Source organism: Zingiber officinale, unplaced genomic scaffold (genome assembly GCF_018446385.1).
Source record: "Zingiber officinale cultivar Zhangliang unplaced genomic scaffold, Zo_v1.1 ctg131, whole genome shotgun sequence".
NCBI lineage: Eukaryota > Viridiplantae > Streptophyta > Magnoliopsida > Zingiberales > Zingiberaceae > Zingiber > Zingiber officinale.
This window is the reverse complement of record NW_024589827.1, coordinates 160,093-174,324: the sequence shown is the minus strand read 5'-3', so window position 1 is coordinate 174,324 and position 14,232 is coordinate 160,093. Positions and strand designations below refer to the sequence as shown.

The 14,232-nt window shown below is 34.0% G+C and overlaps 2 protein-coding genes across 2 annotated transcripts; one reads left to right on the top strand and one right to left on the bottom strand.

Annotated features, from left to right (window-relative positions):
• The first annotated feature begins 3,340 nt into the window (after nucleotides 1-3,340).
• On the top strand, nucleotides 3,341-3,793 carry LOC122036028. The gene has a single exon (XM_042595197.1). It carries the CDS (start codon nucleotides 3,341-3,343, stop codon nucleotides 3,791-3,793), a length of 453 nt encoding a protein of 150 aa, XP_042451131.1.
• Nucleotides 3,794-8,415: 4,622 nt separating this feature from the next.
• Nucleotides 8,416-8,883, bottom strand: LOC122036027 (uncharacterized protein At2g29880-like). Its single transcript, XM_042595196.1, has 2 exons — nucleotides 8,854-8,883; nucleotides 8,416-8,733 (listed from the first exon to the last, which is right to left on the bottom strand). The coding sequence occupies exons 1-2, from the start codon at nucleotides 8,881-8,883 to the stop codon at nucleotides 8,416-8,418; spliced, it is 348 nt and encodes a 115-aa protein (XP_042451130.1).
• Between the last annotated feature and the right edge of the window lie 5,349 nt (nucleotides 8,884-14,232).

Below are 14,232 nucleotides of genomic sequence, written 5' to 3'. Positions count from 1 at the left end.
GCATAGTGAGATTTATGAGATTAAGTGTCTTAAGCCTGACTAGTCTTTATTTGGCCGGGCATGCATAGAGAAATGTATGAGACTAAGTGTCTGAAGCTCGGTCGATCTTTATTTGGTCGGGCATGTATAGAGAAATGTATGAGGCTGAATGCCTTAAGCTCGACCGATCTTTATTTGGTCGTCTGGGCATATAATGAGCCTCCTAGAGAAATGAAACTGTGTTCTGGGAGTTGCAATTGGTTCTTTAAGCTGAAGTGCCTTAGGTCTGGTCGGCCTTTTGGCCAGCCAACGTATAATAACTCACAGGTAAGATGCCTTTAGAATTTTAGCCGAATTTATGAAGGGAACTATCTTATCTTTGCTTATCTAAGGTACAAGTATACAATCATATGAACTCATCCGATTCTATTATCGACCAGCTACATAAGCATATCATCATGTGGAAATCAATATGGGGTGCTCGGTAATAGTATCGACTGGGCGTGCCTATAGAGGCTCGTACAGAATGAGTTATAAGGTCGACTGCCCTTAAACTTGGCCAGCCATTGTAATCGGATATGCTGTCTTTCTATCTTAAGAGTAAAGCATCGAACCCCTTAGGTTCGGCCAACTTAAGGGCAGATCGGCCCTTTTCCGCATGGCTCAGAATTCGATCAGGCTGATCTGACGAGACTTAGTGTTTGGAAAACAATCAGAGTCAGGCGGGGAAATGTTCTTTTTTATTGACTTTGACCATCACTTTATCTTGATTTTGATCATCACGTCATCTTTTAGGTCCCCTCGCTATATCTAGTATCACATATATATCCAAATTATTAATAGGAGATAATGGTGAGTGAACATGAGCCGTAAATCTCGTGAGATCTCTTATAGTTAAATATGTGCATTAGTTTAATATCTTTTAAAAATATATATATAGATATATATAAACTTAAAACTAGAATGCGTATGAAAAAAATAATTAGATTAATTGTGTTCCTTTATATCAACTTTTATTTAAAAAAATATGAAAAATCCAAATTAGAAGATTCTTAATGCACAAAAAAAAATTGCAAGATTCCTTTTAGGATTTCTTCCCCGTGCTATAAATAATTAATAGAATGCATATTGACAAAATCTTTGGATTCCATATATATCCAAATTATTAATAGGAGTTAAGGTGAGTGAATATGAACCATTCTCATGAGATCTCTTATATATAGTTAACTAATGTGCACTAGTTTAATTTTTTTTTTTATAAAAAATACATAGACAAATATATAAAGTTAAAGCCAGAATGTGGATGAAACAAATAATCAGGTTAATTGTGTGTTCCTTTACATTAAATTTTATTTTTAAAAAAATGGAAATCTAAATTGGAAGATTCTTAACTCACAATAAAAGTTGAAGAAGATTCCATTTAAGATTTCCTCCCCGCACTATAATTATAATTGATCATCACGATCTTTTAAATATTCTACTGAACTAGTTTTTAAGGCACAAAAGCCTTGGCTTCCTGAGGAAAGGAAATGGCTTCCAAGCAGTACTGCTTTCTCTTTTTCATTATCGCTCTTCTTCTCTCCTCCTTCGTGGTCGCTAAAGTTGATGTTGTCCCTGATGAAGTTACTGGTACGCGTAGCGCATGCATTGATTAGTTATTAGATTAATTTCTAAACTAATTAAAAGTAGATCGATATTGTTTAATTTAATTCATGTTGAGTTGCACTATTTACGTGAAATTTAATTTGCAGGCGAAGTTTGCTTTAATGACAGGTTTTGCAACGTAGTTGATGACTGCATCGTTAAGTGCATTGATGCTCCTACCAGATGCAATGATAACCGCTGCTGTTGCTTACGTGATTAATAATTAACGGCTAGCTTCTTGTTAAATAAATTAAATTAGAGAGAAGGGATATGCCGAATCCTTTTCTAAGATGTTGTTTACATCTTTAGTGGAATAATGAATATTAATCTGAAAAGAAATGAAGGAATGGGTTTGATTTTGTCCAGTTTTTCTAACACATGGTCATCTGGCTATTATATATATATATATATATATATATATTTCAATTAAATTGAAATTTCTAAGATTAAAATTAAAGGTAAATGTATTGAATTTCTAAATGAAAGATATGAAATTTTAGTAAACGATAAAATGAAAGAGCACAATTACAAATAATTAATTTTAAAATATTTTAAAGAAATTTAAATTATATTTTCACTGTTAATTATAGCTAGTCATATTAAATAGTTTAATTAAAATTGGTCATCCTTCACTAACATATAAGGAATACTTTTATTAGCCATATTATTTTATTTCATTCAATTAAGATAATTTCTTCAATTTAGCAAGTACAGTTGTTTGTAATAATAGGCGCGTTAGTTTAGTATTTTTAAACTAAAAATACTTATTTTAAGTATTTGCTAAAAGGTAAATGTATTGAATTTCTAAATGAAAGATATGAATTTTTAGTAAACGATAAAATGAAAGAGCACAATTACAAATAATTACTTTTAAAAAATTTTAAAGAAGTTTAAAATATATTTTTGCTGTTAATTATAGCTAGTCATATATATTAAATAGTTTAATTAAAATTGGCCATCTTTCACTAACATTTAAAGAATACTTTTATTAGCCATATTATTTTATCTCGTTCAATTATGATAAATTTCTTTATTTTAACAAGTACAGTTGGTTAGTAATAATAGGCGCGTTAGTTTAGTATATTTTTTTAAAAATAAAATTAATATGGAGGGAAAAAAATAGCCACTTAGTAAATGTAATACTATATGTGTTCTTTTATATTAAATTTTCTTACTAAATGAAAATCCAAATTGGAAGCAAATTAGTTGTCAGTCCGGTGGCGTTACGTTCTCCCCCACATTACAAATATAATTAATCATAGAGGTTGCATATGATATTATCATTCAGTGATTATAATGGGTTAATTAGGGTCTTTGTACTCACTAATGAAATATAATTTCTCATTTCCATTAGAGGGTGATGGAAATATCAAATATAGTGAGAGTTAATTTAAAATATAAAAGTCCATATATTTTGTCGTATGAATTATTTAAAATAATCAGTAATATTAATTATCTATTTTTATTTCAGTATATTTTTGATATGGCATCTCGGAATCCCCTATCTGTGATACTTGATCAGAACAAATTAACCAAACCTAACTATTCTGACTGGCTAAGAAATTTAAAAATTGTTCTTGCATATGAAAATATTGCATATACATTGGATAAGACACCTTCAAAAGAGGCTCCTGTTAATGTTACCCCTGATGAGTTGGAAAAGCTTAAAAAATGATCGAACCATAATCTTCAAGCAAGATGTTATATGTTAGCTTCAATGCCAAATGAATTTCAAAGACGGTTCGAGGAGACTGTGGATGCTAAAGATATTCACATACACCTACAAGAGTTGTATGATGCACAGACTGGTTCAGTCAGACACGCGACTGTCAAGGAGCTCATGATGGCTCGTATGCAAGATGGGGCTTCGGTCCATGAGCATGGAGTTAAGATGATTGGGCTTATTGAAAAGTCGGTGAACCTTGATTTGGTTATTCCACACGAGCTATCGACAGACATTATATTGTTGTCTCTCCCCTCCTCATTTGACAATTTTGTGATCAACTTAAATATGAATAAGCTAAAGGCTACCCTTGAAGAGCTAGTCAATATGCTTGCAAATTATGAAGCAACAATGAAAAAAAGGAAAAATCTGTTTTCCTTGTGGGTTCATCTTCTGGATCCAAGAAAGGACCCAAGAAAAAGGGAAAGAAGCATTCTACTCCTATGAAGAAAATTAAGCATAATAAGAAGCCAAGACCCACAAAGCCTAATCGGTTATGTAATGAAGGATGTTATCAGGATTATTTGCTCTTGTTGTATGCGGAATATATCTTGTCCGACCAATAAGTGTAGTTGTCTTTAATTATGCCTGTCCTTGCATTGTACAGCTTAGTTATGTTCTGCACAGTATTAGCGTTTTGCTCGGCAAACAATATGATGCATTGGACCTTTTGGAAATCTATTCAAGAAGCCATATGACGAACTGTACATGCTGGAAATCTATTCGGGAATTAATAAGGAGTTGAGTGCCTTAGACTCGACCGACCTTTTATCTAGCCGGGCTTGCATAGAGAGATTTATGAGATTAAGTGTCTTAAGCCTGACTAGTCTTTATTTGGCCGGACATGCATAGAGAAATGTATGAGACTAAGTGTCTTAAGCCTGGTTGACCTTTATTTGGCCAGGCATGCGTAGAGAAATGTATGAGCCTGAATGCCTTAAGCCCGATCGGTCTTTATTTGACCATTTGGGCATATAATGAGCCGCCTAGAGAAAATGAAGCTGTGTTCTGGGAGTTGCTATTGGTTCTTTAAACTAAAGTGCCTTAGGTCTAGTCGGCCTTTTGGCCGGCCAGGCGTATAATAACTCACAGGTAATATGCCTCTAGAATTTTGGCCGGATTTATGAAGGGAACTATCTTACCTTTGTTTATCTAAGGTACAAGTATACAACCATATGAACCCATTCAGTTCTATTATCGACCAGCTACATAAGCATATCATCATGTGGAAATCAATATGGGGTGATCGGTAATAGGATCGACCAGGCGTGCATATAGAGGCTCGTACAACATGAGTTATAAGGTTGACTGTCCTTAAACTTGGCCAGCCATTGTAATCGGACATGCTGTCTTTCTATCTCAAGAGTCAAGCATCGAACTCCTTAGGTTCGACCGGCTTAAGGGTCGATTGGCCCTTTTCCACACGACTCAGAATCCGAGCAGGCTGATCTGACGAGACTTAGGGGGGGTGTATTCATTCTAGATTTCTAATGACTTTTAATGATTTTTTTAAATAATAGATTTTTGTAGAGTTGATAGATTTCTATTGACTTTAATGGAATTCCACATACTTATAAATATAATTTCATAGACTCTTGTTGACTTTTTTACCAGATTTTTATAGACATTTGTAATATTTTTCATAGAGTTCCATGAATTTCTATAGATTTTGTAACTTGTATAATTATGTCACCTTTTAATTGATTTCTTTGAATTGGTAACTGAACGATAACATCTTTGACTTTTTATTATTTATTTGTATAAGTGAATTCTTCTTAGCTTAACAAGCCAATACAAGCTCTGCTTGTGTTGTATATGGAAATAGCGAAGCTATTTTGAACCGCGATTTAAATATACCAAATATCCTCTCAATAGCGTTCCTCAAAGAAGCATGACGAAGATTGAACAACTCTTTTGCATTTTCAAGGTGACAACCTTGACTAGTGAATTCTTGAAAATGATAATGTACACCTCGAAAATGAGCCAAGAATTGACGTTGATTTGGATACCCATCATCCACTAAAAAATATTTACCTATCAAACCATATATGTAGTATCAAATAACCAATGAGTAACATATATATTCTGTAAAATTACAAAAATATAAATAGCTAAGAAACATATAGAACAAAAAAATACCTCCAGGCACTTTAAGCCCATTATTTCTTGATAAAGCATCTGTCAATACAAGTGAATCATGGGCAGACCCCTCCCACCCACTGAGTACATATATAAATTCTAAATCAAAGTTACAAGTTGCTAAAATATTTTGAGAAATTTCTCAATGACGGTTATGATAACTATTAATATCTTGCCCAGACACCATAGCTGGAATGTGAGTGCCATCAATAGCTCAAATACAATCCTACAACAACAACAATAACATAACTGTTGGGACCGAAAAGTAGCTAGAGGGGGGGGGGGGGTGAATAGCTCGTCGCGTTCGCTCGGTGCTCGGCGGTGCTTGTTTCTTCAAAGATGTGCAGCGGAAATACAAAGAAACAATCACACAACGCTAACACGGTTGGTTTACTTGGTATCCACCTCACAAGAGGTGACTAATCCAAGGATCCACACCAACACACACACCCTCCACTAAATAAACCTCTCCTTTATGGTAACTACCAAGGGCGGAGAAGCCCTACAAGACTCAATACAAGAAGAGAGGGAAGGGATACAAGAAATACAAGCTTACAAGCTTACAATGAGTACAAAAACCCTAACCCTAGTTTCTTCTTCTTGCTTTGATCCGCCTCTTGACTTGGAAGAGCCTCCAAGAACCTTCAAGAACTGGCGATCTCGAGCTTGAGAAAAGCTGTGGAGGAGCTGGTGAAGATCTGAGTTGAATCGGTGAAGAGATGCCGAAGTAAATGAACGCCTGCGGCTTAAATCGACGCTAACGGTCGAATCCCGATCGATTGGAATGCTCCCAATCGATCGGGGAGGCTTTGGATCGATCCACGGGTCGATCCAGAGCGCCTCTGTGCTCTGGAAAAACTTCTAGATCAATCCACGGATCGATCCAGCGCTTATCGCGCGAAGCAGCAGCGTCCCAATCGATCCACTGATCGATTGGGACCTCTGGATCGATCCACCGATCGATCCAGAGGGGTTCTGTTCGCGGGGACTCACCGGATCGATCGGTGGATCGATCCAGATCTTCTGGATCGATCCACTGATCGATCCACGGATCAATCCAAACCTGCTGGATCAATCCACGGATCAATCCAAACCTGCTGGATCAATCCACGGATCAATCCAAACCTGCTGGATCAATCGGCTGATCAATCCAGATCTTGGTTTTTGTCCAAAACCAAGCCCAAAGCCCCCTAAACCAACATCTAGTCAACCATGACTTGTTGGTACATAAGACCTAGCATTCGGTCACCCTTGACCAGCTAGGACTCTCTCACCAAGTGTCTGGTCAATCCCTTTGACCCACTTGGACTTTTCTCTTCTTGCCAAGTATCCGGTCACTCCCTAAGACCTACTTGGACTTTTCTTCCTCGTGCTAAGTATCCGGCCAATCCCTTTGACCTACTTGGACTCTCACAAGATGTCTGGTCAACCTTGACCCATCTGGATTTCTCTTGCCTGGCTTCACTCACCAGGACTTTCCCAATTGCCCAGCTTCACTCACTAGGTCTTTCACCTAGCTTCACTCACCAGGATTTTCCTCCTGCCTAGCTTCACTCACTAGGTCTTTCACCTGCCTTCACTCACCAGGATTTTCCTCCTGCCTAGCTTCACTCACTAGGTCTTTCCTTCTGCCTAACATCCCAGTTAGGACTTCCCAGTCAAGTATCCGGTCATCCTTGACCTACTTGACTCTTCTTCAATCAACCTTGCATTGTCAAACATCGAAACCCAAACCAAGACTCAAGCTTGGTCAACCAGGTCAACCTTGACCTGAGGGATGTTGCACCAACAATAACCACCACCACCACCATCACTAATAATAATAATAATAACAATAATAATAAAAAGAATTTCATACTTACTTTAAAGTAAGGGTAAAATCTTATACTCTCTCTTATTTTTCTGGCACTGCAGATCCAAGTTTGACCATCATATATACTGCAATACTCTTCAATGCTTTCAACACCTTATTGAAGTTTTGGCTAGTATTGTAATGCGATCAGCCAAATGTTTTACGAATCAAGCAATACCGAGTATTATGACCAACAACAAGTTAAAACATGGCAAGCATTTCTTCGACGCAGATGTGTCTTGTATCTTGTAAGGAGTTCTTTCTCTAAGGATCTTGCATAATTTTAAAAATATGTCGGGGTACATTCTATAAATTTCTCGAAAGTTTATTGGATTCTCTTTTAATATTCTATGAATATAATCATATCCACTTGTACTTATTGGTTGTCTATTTAAGGGACGATGAACACATTCATCCTGTATGTTAGCTATATACCGATATAGCACATAGTGGGTCTTGGAAATTTCCATCAACAAATACTCAATGGTTTCATGCAACTCTTCTTGCAATTCTTCTTCTTCCATTTGTTTATCTACTTCATGTATATTGATATTTGTCATTTAAATGCCTGACATTAAACAAGCAATTAAAATGAAAGAACATCTACAAATTCATGAAAAAACATACCATGTATAACTAAAATAAAGATGCGTTCAATAAACAATCCAAAACTTGTAGAACTAGAAAGAAATCAAGAGCTAATAATTCGCTACAAGTTCAATAATTAGAAAACAATTCAAAATACTATAAATAAAAATTCTAACATTAATTACTAATTTATGCCCCCCCCCCCCCCAAAACTACTCATTTTAAAATCTATCTACTCCAAACACTCTTCAATTGTCATTTTCAAGAAAGCCACCTTCTTTGCTCTAGTATTGAGCCAGTCAAGTGCCTTGTAACGAGTACGATTATCCAAGTTCGGGACTTCTTTTATAGCATCCCAGCAATTATCATCTGCAACGCCAACTAATTCAATCTTAGAAGATGCTTTCTCAATGGTGTAAGAGAGTCTATTTAAAACATCTGGGTCTATATTCTTTGAAGTGCTTAATTTTTCTTCAAATTCGGTCCTATCTCATTTTCTAGTTGCTTGTGGAACCTCTGAACTCATAGGTTGAGATGATAATGGTGAAGCAAGGTTCTCAGAAAATAGAGGCTGATTTGAAGATTCTTGCCTATTGATTTGTATGACTTCACCACTGTTATGATCAAACACGTAATCATCTAATAAGTTAGTACCCCCATTTTCTTCTGTCTCAAAGGTTCTCGCATCAGTGTCATCTCCTAGTCCAATTGCGTATTTTCCTATTGCAGTTCCATTCCCAACTACAAGTCTTAAGTCTTCATAATCCTCAAAAGTATCAGTTCGATATTGTTCATGTTTAGGGTGAGACTGCCAAAGAACAAAAATCATAAGTGCAATTCAAATTCTAATTGTAAATATACAGTATGTAAATATACAGTATGTAAATATACAGTTTATTATTCTAATCTTAAAATAATCCTCCCATACTTCATCACTAGCCGTGAATTTCTTTGTCATAGAATCCCATCCAAACCCAGAACTATGACGTATAAGCTTATAGTAGTTGTTATATCGTTGTTTGAATCACTAAAAATGACTTTGATACTATGCAAAAGTTTTTTCACACCCAAGTTTTGCATTAAGAGTGGGACGTATTTTTATTTCCGCTATTTTTTTTGTTCAACACACCATTCGTATCACGCCATCCTCGCATTGCAGGATCAACCATAAGTTTTAATAATTCATTGCTCTCCGCAGTGGTCCATATATTATATTTTGCTTGTGAATCTCCCATTGCTAGTACTTCTTTAGCATGCATAAGATAGAAAAATGGTGGATGAGCACATATATAACAATATTCTTTGTTGTTTTATAATAAAAGTTTGCCTTATACGACTAATTAAACAGAAAAAAAACTTCAACAATCAAATACTTCTTAATTTATTAATTTCACTATTAAATTATACGAGGTTTTCATTGACTCCTTCAATGAAAATAAAATACTATGTTATTTATATGCTCTCCCTAATGCCTCAAAGTTTATACCATTCTCGGTTACATATTTGCACATGTTTATGAAAGCAAGTCATCATGTATAAAAATGCATGATCATGTGTTGACTTATACCTTCATAGTATAATTAAAAATTGACAAATAATTGATATCTTCTTCGATCCTTTGTTCTTTGCTAAAATGAATATTGGAAATTAAAGAACATAGAGCAACTATTCCATTTTTCCCAAATTACATAAATCCAAAACCAGCAACATTTCAAAGTCGATTTTAAGTTAGAATGATGCAAAAACAACCAACTATGAACCACAAAAGAAGAATATTTTACACGAAGGTTCTACGATTAATTTTCCATATACAAATTGTGCTCCATAAAATAAAAATGAAATCGAACACCCACTGAAAAATGAAATCAAACAAAAAATTCTGCTTCACTATTTATATAATAGTAATCGTTAGAGGTATAACAAATTCTATGATTAATTTTTCATATACAAATTGTGCTCCGCAAAATAAAAAATGAAATCGAACACCCACTAAAAAATGAAATCAAACAAAAATTTTTGCTCCACTATTCATATAATAATTCAATATCTACTTACGTTGACACATAGAGTTGAAGAAAGTCTATACTAATTGTTAGAGATGGTGTTAGAGTTTACTAATCGGGATGAGAAAAATTGTAGATATATAGGCGAACAATTGAAACAGTACTAATCATTATGAAATAAGGGAAAAATTGTAGGCGAATAATCGAAACAGTAACAATCATACCTTTGAAGGAGAATTTTTTTGTCATGAGAGGAGGTTTTTTTTTATCGTGAGAGGAGACAACCCTAGAGACATCTTGAGAGAGTTTAGTGTGATTAAAATCTATCAAAATCTCTAGGTTAAATGGAAGCCAATTTTTTACTTTTTATGGTAATACCTAAGGCATTGAAATTTATACTAAAGAATTTTCTAAGAATCTTTGAAAATCTATTGCAATTTTGGATACCTCTAAATTATTAAAAAGTCAAATCTGAATACCACATGATGTTTTATAACTCTTTGAAAATTTATTTTGAATACTACTAAATTTGTAAAGAGTTTATAAAAGTCTAGTTTCAATACCTCTAGACATTTACACTCCCCTTAGTGTTTGGCAAACAATCAGAGTCAGGTGGGGAAATGTTTTCCTTCATTGATTTTGATCATCACTTCATCTTGACTTTTATCGTCATGTCATCTTTTGGGTCCCCTCGCTATATCCCGTTTCACATATATATCCAAATTATTAATAGGAGATAAGGTGGGTGAACATGAGCTGTAAATCTCGTGAGATCTCTTATAGTTAAATATGTGCATTAGTTTAATATCTTTTTAAAATATATATATAGATATATATAAACTTAAAACTAGAATGCGTATGAAAAAAATAATTAGATTAATTGTGTTCCTTTATATCAAATTTTATTTAAAAAAATATGAAAAATCCAAATTGGAAGATTCTTAATGCACAAAAAAAAATTGCAAGATTCCTTTTAGGATTTCCTCCCCGTGCTATAAATAATTAATAGAATGCATATTGACAAAATCTTTGGATTCCATATATATCCAAATTATTAATAGGAGGTAAGGTGAGTGAATATGAACCATTCTCATGAGATCTCTTATATATAGTTAACTAATGTGCACTAGTTTAATATTTTTTTTATAAAAAATACATATACAAATATATAAAGTTAAAGCCAGAATGTGGATGAAACAAATAATCAGGTTAATTGTGTGTTCCTTTACATTAAATTTTATTTTTTAAAAAATGAAAATCTAAATTGGAAGATTCTTAACTCACAATAAAAGTTGAAGAAGATTCCATTTAAGATTTCCTCCCCGCACTATAATTATAATCGATCATCACAATCTTTTAAATATTCTACCGAACTAGTTTTTAAGAAACAAAAACCTTGGCTTGCTCAGGAAAGAAGGAAATGGCTTCCAAGCACTACTGCTTTCTCCGTTTCATCGTCGCCCTTCTTCTCTCCTCCTTCGTGGTCGCCAAATCTGATATTGTCCCCAATAACACTACTGGTACGGGTAGCGCACGTATTGATTAGTTATTAGATTAATTTCTAAACTAATTATAAGTAGATCCATATTGTTTAATTTAATTCATGTTGAGTTGCACTATGTACGTGAAATTTAATTTGCAGGCGAAGTTTGCTTTAATGACAGGTTTTGCAACGTAGTTGATGACTGCATCATTAAGTGCGTTGATTCTCCTACCAGATGCAATGATAACCGCTGCTGCTGCTTACGTGATTAATAATTAACGGCTAGCTTCTTGTTAAATAAATTAAATTAGAGAGAAGGGATATGCCGAATCCTTTTCTAAGATGTTGTTTACATCTTTAGTGGAATAATGAATATTAATCTGAAAAGAAATGAAGGAATGGGTTTGATTTTGTCCAGTTTTTCTAACACATGGTCATCTGGCTATTATATATATATATATATATATATATATATATATATCAATTAAATTGAAATTTCTAAGATGAAAATTAAAGGTAAATGTATTGAATTTCTAAATGAAAGATATGAATTTTTAGTAAACGATAAAGTGAAAGAGCACAATTACAAATAATTACTTTTAAAAATTTTTAAAGAAATTTAAAATATATTTTTGCTGTTAATTATAGCTAGTCATATATATTAAATAGTTTAATTAAAATTGGGCATCTTTCACTAACATTTAAAGAATACTTTTATTAGCCATATTATTTTATCTCATTCAATTATGATAAATTTCTTTATTTTAACAAGTACAGTTGGTTAGTAATAATAGGCGCGTTAGTTTAGTATATTTTTTTAAAAATAAAATTAACATGGAGGGAAAAAAATAGCCACTTAGTAAATGTAATACTACATGTGTTCTTTTATATTAAATTTTCTTTCTAAAAAATGAAAATCCAAATTGGAAGCAAATTAGTTGTCAGTCTGGTGGCGTTACGTTCTCCCCCACATTACAAATATAATTAATCATAGAGGTTGCATATGATATTATCATTCAGTGATTATAATTGGTTAATTAGGGTCTTTGTACTCACTAATGAAATATAATTTCTCATTTCCATTAGAGGGTGATGGAAATATTAAAAATAGTGGGAGTTAATTTAAAATATAAAAGTCCATATATTTTGTCTTATGAATTATTTAAAATAATCAGTAATATTAATTATCTATTTTTATTTCAGTATATTTTTGATATGGCATCTCGGGAACAAATTAACCAAACCTAACTATTCTGACTGGCTAATAAATTTAAAGATTGTTCTGGCATCTGAAAATATTGCATATACATTGGATAAGGCACCTTCAAAAGAGGCTCCTGTTAATGTCACCCCTGATGAATTGGAAAAGCTTGAAAAATGGTCGAACCATAATCTTCAAGCAAGATGTTATATGTTGGCTTCAATGCCAAATGAATTGCAAAGACGGTTCGAGGAGATTGTGGATGCTAAAGATATTCACATACACCTACAAGAGTTGTATGGTGCACAGACTCGTTCAGTCAGACACGCGATTGTCAAGGTGCTCATGATGGCTCGTATGCGAGATGAAGCTTCGGTCCATGAGCATGGAGTTAAGATGATTGAGCTTATTGAAAAGTCGGTGAACCTTGATTTGGTTATTCCACACGAGCTATCGACAGACATCATATTGTTGTCTCTCCCCTCCTCATTTGACTATTTTGTGGTCAACTTCAATATGAATAAGCTAGATGCTACCCTTGAAGAGCTAGTCAATATGCTTGCAAATTATGAAGCAACCATGAAAAAGGAAAAATATGTTTTCCTTGTGGGTTCATCTTCTGGATCCAAGAAAGGACCCAAGAAAAAGGGAAAGAAGCGTTCTACTCCTATGAAGAAGATTAAGTATAATAAGAAGCCAAGGCCCACAAAGTCTAATCAGTCAGAACATGTTTGTTTCCACTGTAATAAGACTGGACATTGGAGGCGCAATTGTAAGGAGTATCTTGCTCAGAAGCATTCTGGCAAAGGTATGCTCTATATAGAAGTTAATGTCTCTATTAACTCTATTTCTTGGGTATTGGATACTGGCTGTGGTTCTCATCTTTGCAATAATTTGCAGATGATGACAAGAAGTAAAAGACTCAGAGAGGATGAGACCTTCTCGAGACTTGGGAACGGAGCAAGAGTAGTTGTGAAAGCTATAGGAGACATTACTTTGATCTTGAGCAATGATTTTAAGTTGCATTTAAGAGATGTTTTATTTGTTCCAGACTTAGTTAAAAATATTGTTTCTATTTCTATGTTTGATAGATGTGGTTATTCTTGTCTATTTGCAAAAGGTGTTTGCAATATTTACAAAGATGAATGTTTGATTGGGACTGGTGAATTATAAAATGATCTCTATAACTTAAAATTGAAAGATATTCCAGTAAACAATATACAAGCACAATCAACAACAAAGGAAAGAAAAGAAGATAGTACAAATCAAGCTCACATATGACATGCTAGACTAGGTCATATTTCTCAAAGGATGACTAAGTTAGTAAGTGAAGGATGTTGGTGCAGCGAGGACCGACAAGAGGGGGGTGAATTGCCTGCAACTAAAATTATACCTTTCTCAAAGCTTTCCAACTCTTAAAATAACGCAACACTTAATAATAAAACAAAAAGACAGAAAGGAAATAAAACTCAGAACTTTAACCTGGTTACAACCAAGAGGGTTGTTAATCCGGGGCGATGAAAAGCACAGTAAGAAAACTCCTTCTCTGAAGGCGGAGAAACCTTTTACACTTTGAAATCACAGAGGTTGCTTAAACAGGAATTACAGAGTTGCTTTTTC

Bases quoted from the DNA above. Each gene is read 5' to 3' on its own strand.
- LOC122036028 (XM_042595197.1), top strand. From the start codon at position 3,341: ATGCCAAATGAATTTCAAAGACGGTTCGAGGAGACTGTGGATGCTAAA.
- LOC122036027 (XM_042595196.1), bottom strand. From the start codon at position 8,883: ATGACAAAGAAATTCACGGCTAGTGATGAA. The intron at 8,734-8,853 runs GTATGGGAGGAT...GTTCTTTGGCAG, and splicing joins AATTCACGGCTAGTGATGAA to TCTCACCCTAAACATGAACA.